The 12,528-nt window shown below is 46.4% G+C and overlaps 1 protein-coding gene across 2 annotated transcripts in view; it reads left to right on the top strand.

The window, feature by feature from the left end:
* UCHL3 (ubiquitin C-terminal hydrolase L3) overlaps window positions 1-12,528 on the top strand; it is a 52,390-nt gene that overhangs the window by 19,864 nt on the left and 19,998 nt on the right. The window contains exons 3-5 of one of the 2 annotated variants that reach the window (XM_015417121.1): window positions 19-175; window positions 706-791; window positions 2,725-2,772. In XM_015417121.1, the coding sequence (XP_015272607.1) occupies window positions 19-175; window positions 706-791; window positions 2,725-2,772 (291 nt within the window). The remainder of the gene's footprint in view (window positions 1-18; window positions 176-705; window positions 792-2,724; window positions 2,773-12,528) is intronic. The other variant, XM_015417122.1, reaches the window with a different exon arrangement.

Here is a 12,528-nt window from a genome sequence, read left to right as displayed (position 1 = left end):
ACCCCCTTTGATTTCTAGTACGAAACCTTCCGAACAGAAGAGGAAGAGAGAATAAAATCTCAGGGACAAGCAGTCAAACCCTCCGTCTATTTCATGAAGCAAACTATCAGCAATGCCTGCGGGACAATTGGGCTTATCCATGCCATTGCGAACAACAGGGACAAAATTAACTTTGGTAAATACGGTAGCTCATTGTTGCTGCGTTGCCTTTTTTATGGTTTGAAAGGTAGATGGCGCTGTTGAACTGCTTTGCGTCTGAAAAACTGTTCCATGGGTTTGTTCACCGTATTGCACGAAAGTCACAATTACGTGAATAATTTTTTCTAGAAAGACTTTGTGACAAACAGCAGCTCTAGTGAAGGCTGTGCAGACATCTGCCCTCCCAAATGCTGACCACAATTACATGTTCCCATTTATTTCAGTGGCACTTTTAAGCGAATTTGTAGCATTATGCTCTGGATTTCACTTTACCCTCGTGCTTATGGATTGCATTAAGGAGCAGCGAGTTGGGGAACTGGTCACTTGTAATGCATTGGGTATCTTGGCGGGTGTAAATAAGGCTTTGTTGTGTGTTCTGTTATGTGGCCTGTGCACTGAGTTGGCAGAATGAAATAATTATTTTGGTTAGAAACAGAGTGAACAATTTACGGGCAAGTTCCGAGTAATGCAAGGTGTTATAATATTCATTTTCTTGACTTGTTCTAGAAGCGGAGTCATCGCTAAAAAAGTTCCTGGATGAGTCTGTCTCCATGAGCCCCGAAGAGAGAGCCAAATATTTAGAAACCTATGAAGTCAGTACAACTCCTTTAACGTATATTATTTAGGATGCAGTGTTTCTCGAACTTCTAGTTCAGTGAAATTGCCTGGGTCTTGGATAAGTGGGTGAGCCTGTTAGCGTGAGGTGTCTAATATAATTAGTAATCACACTTCAGATGATAGATTCTTTCATTCAACCGATTAATTAAACTTGAATACATTTTCTTAATAGAGTTTCAGTATACATGCTTTCCCCCTGGAGCTGTTTAAGGAAGTCTGAGAACTTAAAATGTAATAAAGGGAAGCCGCCATTAGAAGGAAAGAGAGCCTGTAGTCATTTTCGTTCTGTTCCCTGCTACCCTAACACAAGGACCCAAATATCCTCAAAAGGCGAACCTGTGCCCTTCAACAAGTCACAGTCTGACTAATAATAATGAAAGTTCTAGTCTGTAAGAAGAAGAGAAGAAGAAGAAGAGATTGGATTTATACCCCGCCCTTCACTACCCAAAGGAGTCTCAGAGCGGCTTACAAACTCCTTCCCTTCCACTCCCGACAACAGACACCCTGTGAATTAGGTGGGGCTGAAAGAGCTCTGACAGAAACTGCTCTTTTTTAAGGACAGCTCTTGTCAGAACTATGGCTGCCCAAGGTCATCCAGCCAGGTGCAAGTGGAGGAGTGGGGAATCAAACCCAGTTCTCCCAGATTGGAGTTCGCGCACTTAACCTCTACACATAAACATATACTTTTTATTCACTTGCATACAAAAGTACATTAAACTCAGTGCAATAAATAAAATAGCTGCCTGTCACAGATTACAGTTTAAATGTCTTGTGGGGCTCTGTATATCCTCCAAGGAGTTTGGATAGGGAAAAGGGGTCCACGGAAAGCAAAATTCTGTTAGCAGAAGGGCTCTAGCTGGGTAAGATAGTGCAGTGCAGGAGTGTCACATTCAGTGTCTTGTGTTGATCACTGGCCTTTTCTGTTAAAGGGCTTTTGGGAGCAGATGGGAAGAAACTTCCAGGACCCCTGAGGTTCCTGATTGACAATAAGCATGGGATGGCATGGCCCAGTTGACTTTGACGGAAGCTCTTGCCTTAGTTAGGGTCACCATATTCTGAAAAGCAGAAAAAGAGAGCCTATTTCCCAACTGACCACTTCAAACAAGTGATCACGATTACAAATCTCATTTTAAATACCCCTACTATTTAAACTGTGATAATTGCTACTAACTAGGAATGCTCCTAACCTTCCAGTTTGGTGTTAGTGGTTAGGTGCGCGGACTCTAATCTGGGAGAACCGGGTTTGATTCCCCACTCCTCCACTCGCAGCTGCTGGATGACCTTGGGCAAGCCATAGTTCTGTCAGAGCTGTCCTTGAAAAAGAGCCGTTTCTGTCAGAGCTCTCTCAGCCCCACCCACCTCACAGGGTGTCTGTTGTGGGGAATGGAAGGGAAAGGAGATCGTAAGCCGCTCTGAGACTCCTTTGGGTAGTGAAGGGCAGGGTATAAATCCCATCTCTTCTCCTCTCTCTCTTCTCTTCTTCCAACCCCAAAAGAGGACATTTTCATCTGGGTTTTTTTTAAAAGAGCCCAAAAGGAAATGGACACACACACAAAAAAGAGGACATGTCTTCTAAAAAAGAGGACACCTGGTAACCCTGCCTTAGTAGAAAACCTAGGCACTGTAATTCTGGCTGGGCTTCCTTTGACAAAGCAAATAACTACTTACATAAGCTACATGGCTGACTGCAGAGTGGTGGCTGATGTTACTTAGGCAGTGCTAGATTCAAATGCTACCCTGGATCGGAGTGCAAATCACGGCGTTTAGCCACTGTTCAGTGTTGGGTCGAAGAAGACATTGTTTTAGAAATACAGCTTAATGTTGTGGCTGTTGTTTCTATCAGTGACAAGTGTATAACCTGTGTTAACTTGCATGTATGTCTACTAATGACGAATGTTGACATTTCAGGCTATTCGTGTCACTCATGAGTCCAGTGCCCATGAAGGTCAGACTGAGGTATTTGACTTTTTAAACTTTACTCCCTTCTCCCCTGAAATAGAGAACAGATTCTACCAAAACGGCTAAATTGCTTCTCATAACTCTCTCTCCCCTTTTGCCTTTCTTTAAAATCTTCTGTCAACTTGCTAAAAACTGTAGCAAAGTTGTGTCTATGAGGGAAACTGCCATGGGTCTATTTGGATGCATGACATAGTTAACCAGGGTTGTGAGAATAATTCAGTCTTTTACTGGCAGCCGTTGTGGTATAGGGGTGAAAAATAGTAATGGTTGAGCGTCAACCTCTGGTTCGTATGTCACTAGCCGTTGATTCCCCGAGTAGATAAGCTGCTGTCTTTCCACCTTAGTTCTGTCCTTCTCTGCTACACATGGGTTTAATCTCTTGGATGGCTGTTTTAAGGATTGCTGAGATGCCCTTTCTGATGAGCTTTATCTTCCTGTGCAGAATGTGCTCGGTTTTAAGTGTATATACATTGGGGTGGGGAAACACAGGAGGGATTTTACAAACCCATTTCCTCTTTGAACCAATCCATTCCAGTAGAGCTTTCACCTGTGCAAAGCAGGTGAGCGGTACATTTTTTTTGTAGTATGGTCATGCAACGTAGATGAAGTAAGACAAGCCCCGGAAATGGGCTCAAAGGCTACATTCAGCTTTGATGGTAAAACCTTTGTGCGTGTGATAAGAATGCACACAGTTGATTCTTTTCATGTACGCCCTTCCACCATCCCCCTTTATTGTGCCTCTTCTGCAAAGGATGTGATTGAAGGTTTCTGTCAGGTAGCCCTGTCACAGGTTTGGAATGCGGAGGGGTTCCCTCCCGTTTTCTGTCTCGGCTCTCCCTGGCTCACCAACTGTTTGCTATCTTATGCTTGACCTTGTAGATGCTCCAGCTGCAGTTTTCTCGGCTGGGAAAGTTAACGGCTTTTGCCCGCCTGCGTGAGATGTCTCCATTGGCTCATGCTTACAGGGGGGGATGTTTAATTCTAGTACAAGTCAGAGGCTTTAGTATTTGCGGCCATTCCTGACACAAGTTGTGCATGTGTCTCTAGTACTGGATTTACCAATAAACAGTTATCTTCTCATGAAGCCCTGTGTTGCGTAGCCTGACTAAGGACCCTGACAGTTTCTTGGGTTAGGAAGCCTCAATTTGCTGTGTTGTCCGAATGTCTAGAAACCAGGATTCTGAACTGGGAATGAAACGAGGCCTAGATTCCCAGTTTGTTGAGGGGTGGGTGGGAAGTACTTTACTCTGCCCCGGGCATCTGCTTTCAGACATTACAGTGAATCGGTGCTTGAATCAAAAGCGTTTGGAATCAGGAATCTTTCCGTCACCATCCCACATGGGAGAGGGGGAATGATTCTGGAGGGAAATCATGAGTACAGTGGCAGGTTGAACGGTGGGAGCTTTGTTGTGACATTGGGAAACAGCCAAAACCTTCAAGTTGCAGCTGCCCCCGGTAATTTGTGGTTCTTGGGCAAAGGAAGTTGCATGTGCTTAGGTGGATCGATGCATGGAGTCATCAGCACATCTGCATTCCATAGAATTCCAAAGCCCACATAATAGGCTGAATGTGGTTAGAAAGAGAGAGGCTGGCTGTTGAGGGAGTTACCTACCGATCGTGAAGGGAGTGACGAGTGTCTTACTCGTTTGCTACGGCCGAGTTCTCTTTTGCTGAGGCCATTGGTAAACGCTCCTTGTTGTCCGTCTCAGCAAAATAACTTGGGTTTGTCGGATGAATGTTGGAGTCCTACATCGACTTACCTGGTTTAATCCGCATCAGATAATAAGGCATAATAACAGAATTGTTGATGAATGAAAATACCTGACATCAGGGCTTTTTTGTAGAAAAAGCCCAGCAGGAACTCATTAGCATAATAGGCCATACCCAACAGCAGGAACTCATTAGCATATTAGGCCACACCCTGACAGCACAGCTCATTCGCATATTAGGCCACACCCCCATGTTACCAGAAGTGTGGTCATCCAGCCACACCCACCTTTTGCTTCTTATTCTCTTTACCTTGTTTGTTGTCAAAACCCAGGGCTTTTTGCATGTTAGGCCACATACCCCTAATTGTAGCCAATCCTAATGCCTTTCTGCTGTTGGGTGTGGCCTATTATGCTAATGAGTTCCTGCTGGGCGTGGCCAGCTTGGGAGCCAGCCGGAACTCCGTTCCTGTGCATTTCTGCCCAAAAATAGCCCTGCCTGACATGGTCACTTTGGAAATGGAAGTTACATGTTTGTTTGTTTGTTTTGGGATTCATGTTCCACGAACTCTGTAGAGGTTCTGTCCCTGTTCAGAACACTATTGAGGATTTTGCAGAGCCAAATCCCACAAGCTGGCATTTAATGGACTCCTTGTTTGTGGGAGGGGAGGGAGGGTCTGCGTCTGGCGTGGCGAAGCACCCCCCACCACCACCACCGTTCTTGCCTTAGAAGTGAAATTCAGCAGAGAGGAAGCTTGTTCCTCACAGCAGGGGGGGGAAATGTCCAGTGTGTTTTTTTCTCAGATATAAATTGGAGCCTTTTTTTTCTAAATCATCTTTATTGATTTTAATATGACGTACAGAACATAAAGCGAAGATACAGTGTAATTCGGTGCCTACAACTACAAAAACCTTTGGTAAATGAAGATACAAACCTACAGGGTTAGCCATTTAAGAAAGAGAGGGTTGGGAGGGGGGGGGAGGATGTCGAGAGCTTGTAAGTAGAAGACAACAGGGTACCAGGTTGACACAAACTTGGAGGTATGTGGTGTGTCTGAGTGTGAAATCTTGAGTGAATCAGAAATTTTTGCCGTAACAAGATGTTCCCACAGCTTGTCCTGCCAGGTTGTTATGGAAGGTGCGGTTGGGGATTTCCAGCTAGCGGCGATGGATAGGCGAGCTGCTGCCAGAAGAGTTGAGATAAGATCCCTTTTTTGGTCCTGGATGGAGTCGTCCCAGTGGTGCAGCAGGAAGGATTTTGGAGCCTTTGTTGATGCCATCCTTAGAGCCACAAGAGAAATCTGATTGATAAAGGCCCGGAACAAGTACCGTTTGCATAACAGTGATGTGATTTTGTCTGAAAGACTTCTCTCTCGTGGAGCCAACCCACAAAACCAGCATCCGCTTCCTAGGTGGTTTCTTACTGGAGTCCTCTGCCTGAGCAGCTACGCTTATTTTTCTGTGCAAGGTCTGTTTGAGGCTAATAGCCGCAAGTGACCTCGTTGCTGCTGGCGAGGGCTTCTTTCATTCTGGCAGGAACCCTGCCCCTTTTGTGAACCCGAAGAAAGACTGGAGACGCCGACACAGGAGAAGGAGCCTCTTCGTCCTCCTAGCTCAGAGGGACAGGTCAGGGGTTGCGCTTGTGGGCATCCGACATTACACATTCTGTAGACTGTAATCAGCTCTTTTGCTTACCATTTCAAGAACACAGCAGTGGGAGGTCCCTATTAGAGTCTAAGGTAAAGAGGTAAAGGTTTCCCTTGCTTGAAAGCCAGTCGAATCCTTCTCTATGGGGTGGTGCTCATCTCTTTTTCCAAGCCGAAGAGCCAGCGCTGTCCGAAGACTTCTCCGTGGCCACCTAGCCGGCATGACTAAACGCCGAGGCGCACAGAACGCTGTTACCTTCCCACCAAAGCGGTACCTATTTATCTACTTGCAATTTCTTGCTTTTGAACGGCTAGGCTGGGAGGAGCTGGGGCCAGAGACGGGAGCACTGTTCCCTCTAAGCAGAGTTAGTGTGAGCAAGCTCACAGTTTTTTAGCCTCCAGCTCACACATTTCTGTCTCAGCTCAGGAAGGATGGCTCCAGAGCAAACTAATTTACGCAGTAGCCAAATCGCCCGCTCACAACTTTCATGCCAGTAGCTCACAAAGTAAAATTTTTGTTCACAAGACTCTACCACTTAGAGGGAACATTGGACGGGAGCTCACTCCGTCATGCGACACTCGGGTCTCGAACTGCCGAACTACCGACCTTCCAGTCTGCAGCTCAGCGTCTTAACCTCTGAGATATAAATAAGAATTAGTTTCTTGTATTAAAAGTAAATTTAAACTGGGTGGTTTTTTTGAAGCTCGCTTTATGCCTTTCTGGCTGTCTCAGGTTCTTCCCTTTCCCTCCCTGGCCACCCATGCCCTGGATTAAATTGGTAAATACCGCCCCCGCCCCCCCGATCTGTGTGCTGCAAATACAGCCCCAGCCAAATGTAGTCTAATATTTGACGTTGGGTTTGGAACTGTCCAACCAACCAGTGAAGCATGGTAAAAAAATAAAAATAAAAATTAAAAGCTGTCTTAAAATAGTCTTTTATAAATAAGCAAAAATGCAGAGCAGAATTCTAGCCAACAGTGGGTAGGATCCAACCCAGTGTTTACACAGCGCACCTGCAGAGCCAACTTCCTTGGCTGTTTCCTCCTGCAGCAACCCAGGATCCTGTGTGTGAGAGGTCACTCCTCTCCCAGGTACGGAATTCAGGGGTCTGTCAAGAAAGTCGCTCTCCACAGGCACAAGTCCTTGCCCCCGTGGAAATGCAACACTGGATCCAACCCAACATTTTAACTTCTATTCGGTTAAAGAGTAATGTACTGTGGATTCCAGCCCTTGGAAACTATTGAAATTTTTTTTTGGATAACCCTCAAATATGTGTGGCTGGAGCCAAAGTTTTTAAATGGATATTTTATGAACCGCAAATTGACTAACAGGCAGTACTCGAGACTTGCTGTGCTGGCAAATAAGTCCTCCGGAATGGAGTCGAGATACTCGTGCAGGGAACAGTCTGTAATTTTGATCCAAGTGCCTGCATTTGAGAGATATTACGATAGCATTAAAAGGTGATCCAATAAGTTACAAGAACAAATACCTATCACAGCTGGGCAAACTATGAAACTTCTAGTCCTACAGGACATCGGCATGGTACCGTTTTTACATGATGTCATGTCTTCTCTGTCTTTTGACTGGCGCATCATTACAGAAGTTGGCTTGTGCACAGGAGAGGAGAGATACGTCATCCGAACTGAGGCTCAGAATCTTGATCTTGCAGCCTTTGAGTTCCTCCTACATGGATTTATCTGTAGATAGAGATGGCCAAAGGAACATATTTGTGGAGATTCCTTGGGGGGGCGTACCATGGCTGACTCGCTCATCTCTTCTTGGTCCCTGGCTGCAGATGCTGGTCTCTGACCAGCTCGGCATTTTTGGTTATCTGTATCTTCCCTGTGGAATGCCCATATGAATGCTCAGACAGTTGCATGGAGCAATAGCGGTTAAGAAGGGGGAAACTTGAGAAGCTGCTGGGTGCAGGCTGCTTTACCACTCTCAGAGTTTGAGTCTTTTGTTTTAACTGGCCTTATAGTTTATGGGTCGAGGGGGAACATGAAAGGCCCTGCACCCATCCTTCCTGCAGAGCATGTGGTGTTTTCTGTGTTGACACGCGAGCCATGTTTTTTTTGTTATGGTTGGTGAATAGTCCACGCCGGTCTCCTTCAGGAACGTCTGTTCCTCATCCCTGCCTCCTTCCTCTCCTTGTTCTAAGATTCAGTTCCCCTTTAAACCCCTTCCCCCCCACAAAAAAAGCATTAGTGTTTCAATAACAAAATGTGTTCTATTCAGAAAACGAGAATCTTAAAAGCAATGCCTTTTAAAGTTTAGATAATTAATTATATTTGCTCTGTAAATATTGGATATACATGCTTTCTCTCTCTGTTCCGGGTTCCGCTTAATTATATTTAAAGTCAGCCTCTTGCTCTATGCACTTTGATCAACCTGTCGCTTTCTTGCTGTTACGTTGCTTCGGGTGGATACTTTTGAACAAAGCAAAGGAGATGTATAGTGGTCCCGATGGCCCTAGTACATAGCTTCTCTCACCGTATCGTGCGTTGCATTGAGGACCCGGGATCTAAGTGGAGCCATCCATAAAACAGATCTCAGCACTGAGCCAAATCGAACCTGGTAACAGAGCTTTTAGCTGTGCTTGGAAGTAGAACAAGCCCGTCTTAGATGTGTCTAAAAAGCTAGCCATGCCAAATTAAAAGATTAAAGCTAGCCATACTAAATTAAAGATTTTCAGAGTCTGAAATCGTGACATGTAGACGTATTGGGCAAATTGCAGTTCTGAAAGAGTTCGCTTGACTTTGGTGGTGGAAATGCCGTCAAGTTTTAGCCGACTTGCGGTGACGCGTCAAAGGGTTTTCAAGGCAAGAGATATTCAGGGGTGGTTTGTCACTGCCGGCCGCTGTATAGCAACCCTGGACTTCCTTGCAGTGTTCCCTCTAAGCTGAGTTAGTGTGGGCTAGCTCACAGTTTTTTTTAGCCTCCGGCTCACACGTTTTTGTCTCCGCTCAGAAAGGGATGGCTCCAGAGCAAACTAATTCATGTAGTAGCCACATCGCTCGCTCACAACTTTAATGCCAGTAGCTCACAAAGTAGAATTTTTGCTCACAAGACTCCACAGCTTAGAGGGAGCATTGCTTCCTTGGTATCAACCAGGGCCGACACTGTTCAGCTCCCAAGATCTGGTGAGATCCGAGTCAGGGCTAGCTTGACATTACAGCGACAATAAATCCATCCAGAGAACCAGGGGTAAAATATTTTTTTTGTTAATGCAGTTCTTGATGGTAAGGCCCCATTTCTATCAAGGTTTGTTAAGAAACACAGGAGGTATAATAATGCCCAATATGAAGACCAGTTTAGTTTTTGAGAAGACTAAGATGATTGATATTACACGAAGGTGAATATTTTAGAATGTCTTCTGCCTGCTCAGTGATAACTCTGGGATTTTTTTTAATTTTTTTTTAAAGCATTTCCAAAATAATGATTTGGTTAGAAGGTGCTTTTTGGATCTGGAGCTTCCACTGTTTGGATTGCTGGCGCTAGTTTGATTCACAGAAGCGGAATGACATCGAGTGTTGTTGGGCTTCTGAATGCCTCAGATGCGGAGTTAATCTTCACGTGTCCCCAGTTATACTTAAATTATAAACTGGGTTGGCAAGAATCCAAGGCAACAATAGCTATTCCTTTGTGCATAGAGCAAATTCAGCCAGAAACTTGGAGCTAGTAGTTAACTATTTTAAAAGGAAAGGCTCAGGAAGTCCAGTTGCGCACCAAAATGCAAATAATGTCTTGGCTTCAACCGTTCCAAGCCAAAGATCCACTTAATCCAGATTCTTTTTGAGATCTATGAACTAGTTGTTGGGACGTTGAAGTAGGAACTAGGGGTCAAATTCCCCTACTCCAATAGGATTTAGGGTCAAATCCCCAGCCAGCCAATATAGGGTTGTCAAACCCCCCGGTTTGCCAGGGGTCTCTCGTTTTGGGGGGGAGGTTCTACCCGCCGCTGGCCACCCCCAACACCCACAGCCACCCCTCTCTCCCTTTAAGTGTGTGAAACCTGTGTTTCCTCCCAAGCCTGATCTCGGCAAGCTTGCAGGGAAATGATTGCATCTTTAATTTCGTTGTACTACCGTGTTTCCCCGAAAATAAGACACTGTCTTATATTTATTTTTTCTCAAGAAGACACACTAGGGCTTATACCACAAATGCATAGAAATCCTGCTAGGGCTTATTTTGGGGGTAGGTCTTATTTTCGGGGAAACAGGGTATGTACAATGACAATAAAGAGAGCCAGTTTGGTGTAGTGGTTAAGTGCGCGGACTCTAATCTGGGAGGACCGGGTTTGATTCCCCATGCCTCCACTTGCACCTGCTGATGTTCTGTCCATTAACTCCAGGTGTTCCTCTTGATCTGGTGGTCGCTGGGCAGCAAGGCGTGCGCTCCGCCTCCTCTCAAGGAGCTCCAAGCATGCCCGCCTCCTCCTGCGTTCCCCTGGCTCTGGGGACTGAGGAGGTGAGGCAGCATGTAAAGTTTCCCCACGATCTTGGGTTGTCTCTTCCATGTTCCCAGTGTTCATGGGGCTGAAGTGCCTGCTGTCTTCATCAGCTGGGGCACTAGGACCTGCCTCTGCTGTCTCAGGGTCCTTAGGAGCATCAGCTCGCTGAGTCTCAGAGGTGCTGACGGGGCTTTTATCAGCCTCAGCTGAGTGCTCTTCAGTTAATTTATTTTATTTACTTATTTACTTTGGATTTATATACCGCCCATGACCCCTAACGGGTCTCAGAGCGGTTTACAGAGTACTACTAGTGTAGTAGTGGTTAACCTACCTAGGGCCACATATTTCAAGGGGGAGGGGGACTACCTACCGACACCCTTACTGGCGGCGTGTGTTTCTATCTTCTTATTTTCCGGCGGGCTGCGGGTATTGTTCTGGCTTCTTTTGGGGTTGCCGGCGACCACCTCTGGCAGGCTCGATGTTCCATCTTCGGCGTGCGACTGCTCTTTCCGGCTGCAGCTTCCGGCTTAGGTCCTTCAGGCTCCTGCCGTGCTGCGCCGTCCTGCGCTCGCAACGCCGTGACTCCGCCTCCATCAGGTCCGGTCCCCAGGAACTCCGCCGCCATTGTTGTTGCTGCAGCCGTCTCCGTCCTCGCCGCCACCGCTACCGCCAGCCCTCCTGGCACGGAACCAGGAGGTGGGTGCCCCCTGCCGCCTAGGGCAGGTACCCATTTATCTACTTGATTTACCTTTCGAACCGCTGGGTTGGCGGGAGCTGGGACGGGGGCCGGAAGCTCACTCCGACTGCGGTGGGGATTCGAACAGCCATTGAGGCTGTTCGCTACAGATGTTACAAGCAGGCGTTGTACTGCCCGCGCCACCGCTCCCAGATCATTCTCTCTTAGCCTAACTTACCTCACAGGGTGGGGTTGTAAGAATAAAATGAAGGGTAGGATGCATATGGCCCTGAGTTTGGAGGAAGGGATAAGATAAAAATGTGGTCCATCCAAGGCACGGATTTTCTAGGCAGATTTCCTCCATGGCTTGAATTGTTCCAGTAGGCGGAACATGCCGCTATATTAACTCTTGCCCCAAAGCCTCCAGTTTCTTTGTTTGTTGATTGTCATAACATCCTGTAATGTTCGGCTAGCCAGCATAATTAATCCCATTTGACACATGAGGAACTGAGGTTGGCGGGCCGATAGGAGTTTTTGGAATGTGTCTTTTAAAGCAAAGAGATCAGATTCCTTTAGCGTTGGTTCTGAGGGAAGATTAAGTGGTTGTACTTAAGAATGTGAACAAACTGTTCTCCAAAACATCTCGCATGCCTACAGTTCATTGTGATTTTCCCAGTCAAATAGGTGGCAGATTAATAGCGTGATCTCCTATTGAAAAGGCTTTCCTGTGGGATTAGAGCCCATCACTTAAATGGGCTTTATGTTGAGAATTCTCTAGAAGGTCATCCGTGTTAAAGTATTATGGCTGGATTAGTGCGATGCAGTGGGGTAGTGTGGGTGTAGACATGGGAAATGGCAGATCTCCCGTCAACCGTAGAACAATGGACTGGAGGAGGGCATGTGTGATTTGTCAGCCAATCTCTCCTCCGTGTTTGGGTAAAGTCCCATCAAGTCACAGACGATTTACGGTGACCCCCCCAGCAAGGGGCTTTCAAGGCCAATGAGAAGCAGAGGAGGTCTGCCATTGTCTTACTCTGTGGAGACTTCCATGGTGGTGGTCCTTCCCAGGGGTCATTTCGTAGAAAAAGAGGTGCAGGAGCTCATTAGCATAGCTCATTAGCATAACTTATTTGTATGTGTCACACCCCCTGACATCACCGGACGTGTGTCAGAAGGCAACACCCACCGCTCAGGCTCCACTGGACTGTTTTGGCTTGCTAGCTATTGGGGGGGGGGAACGTGCAGATCTTTCCTCGCAGAGGAGGGAGAGC

This window comes from Gekko japonicus, unplaced genomic scaffold (genome assembly GCF_001447785.1).
Source record: "Gekko japonicus isolate JY-2015 unplaced genomic scaffold, Gekko_japonicus_V1.1 scaffold902, whole genome shotgun sequence".
NCBI classification, from domain to species: domain Eukaryota; kingdom Metazoa; phylum Chordata; class Lepidosauria; order Squamata; family Gekkonidae; genus Gekko; species Gekko japonicus.
Note: the sequence above shows the minus strand (reverse complement) of the source record. Positions and strands in the feature narration are given on the sequence as shown.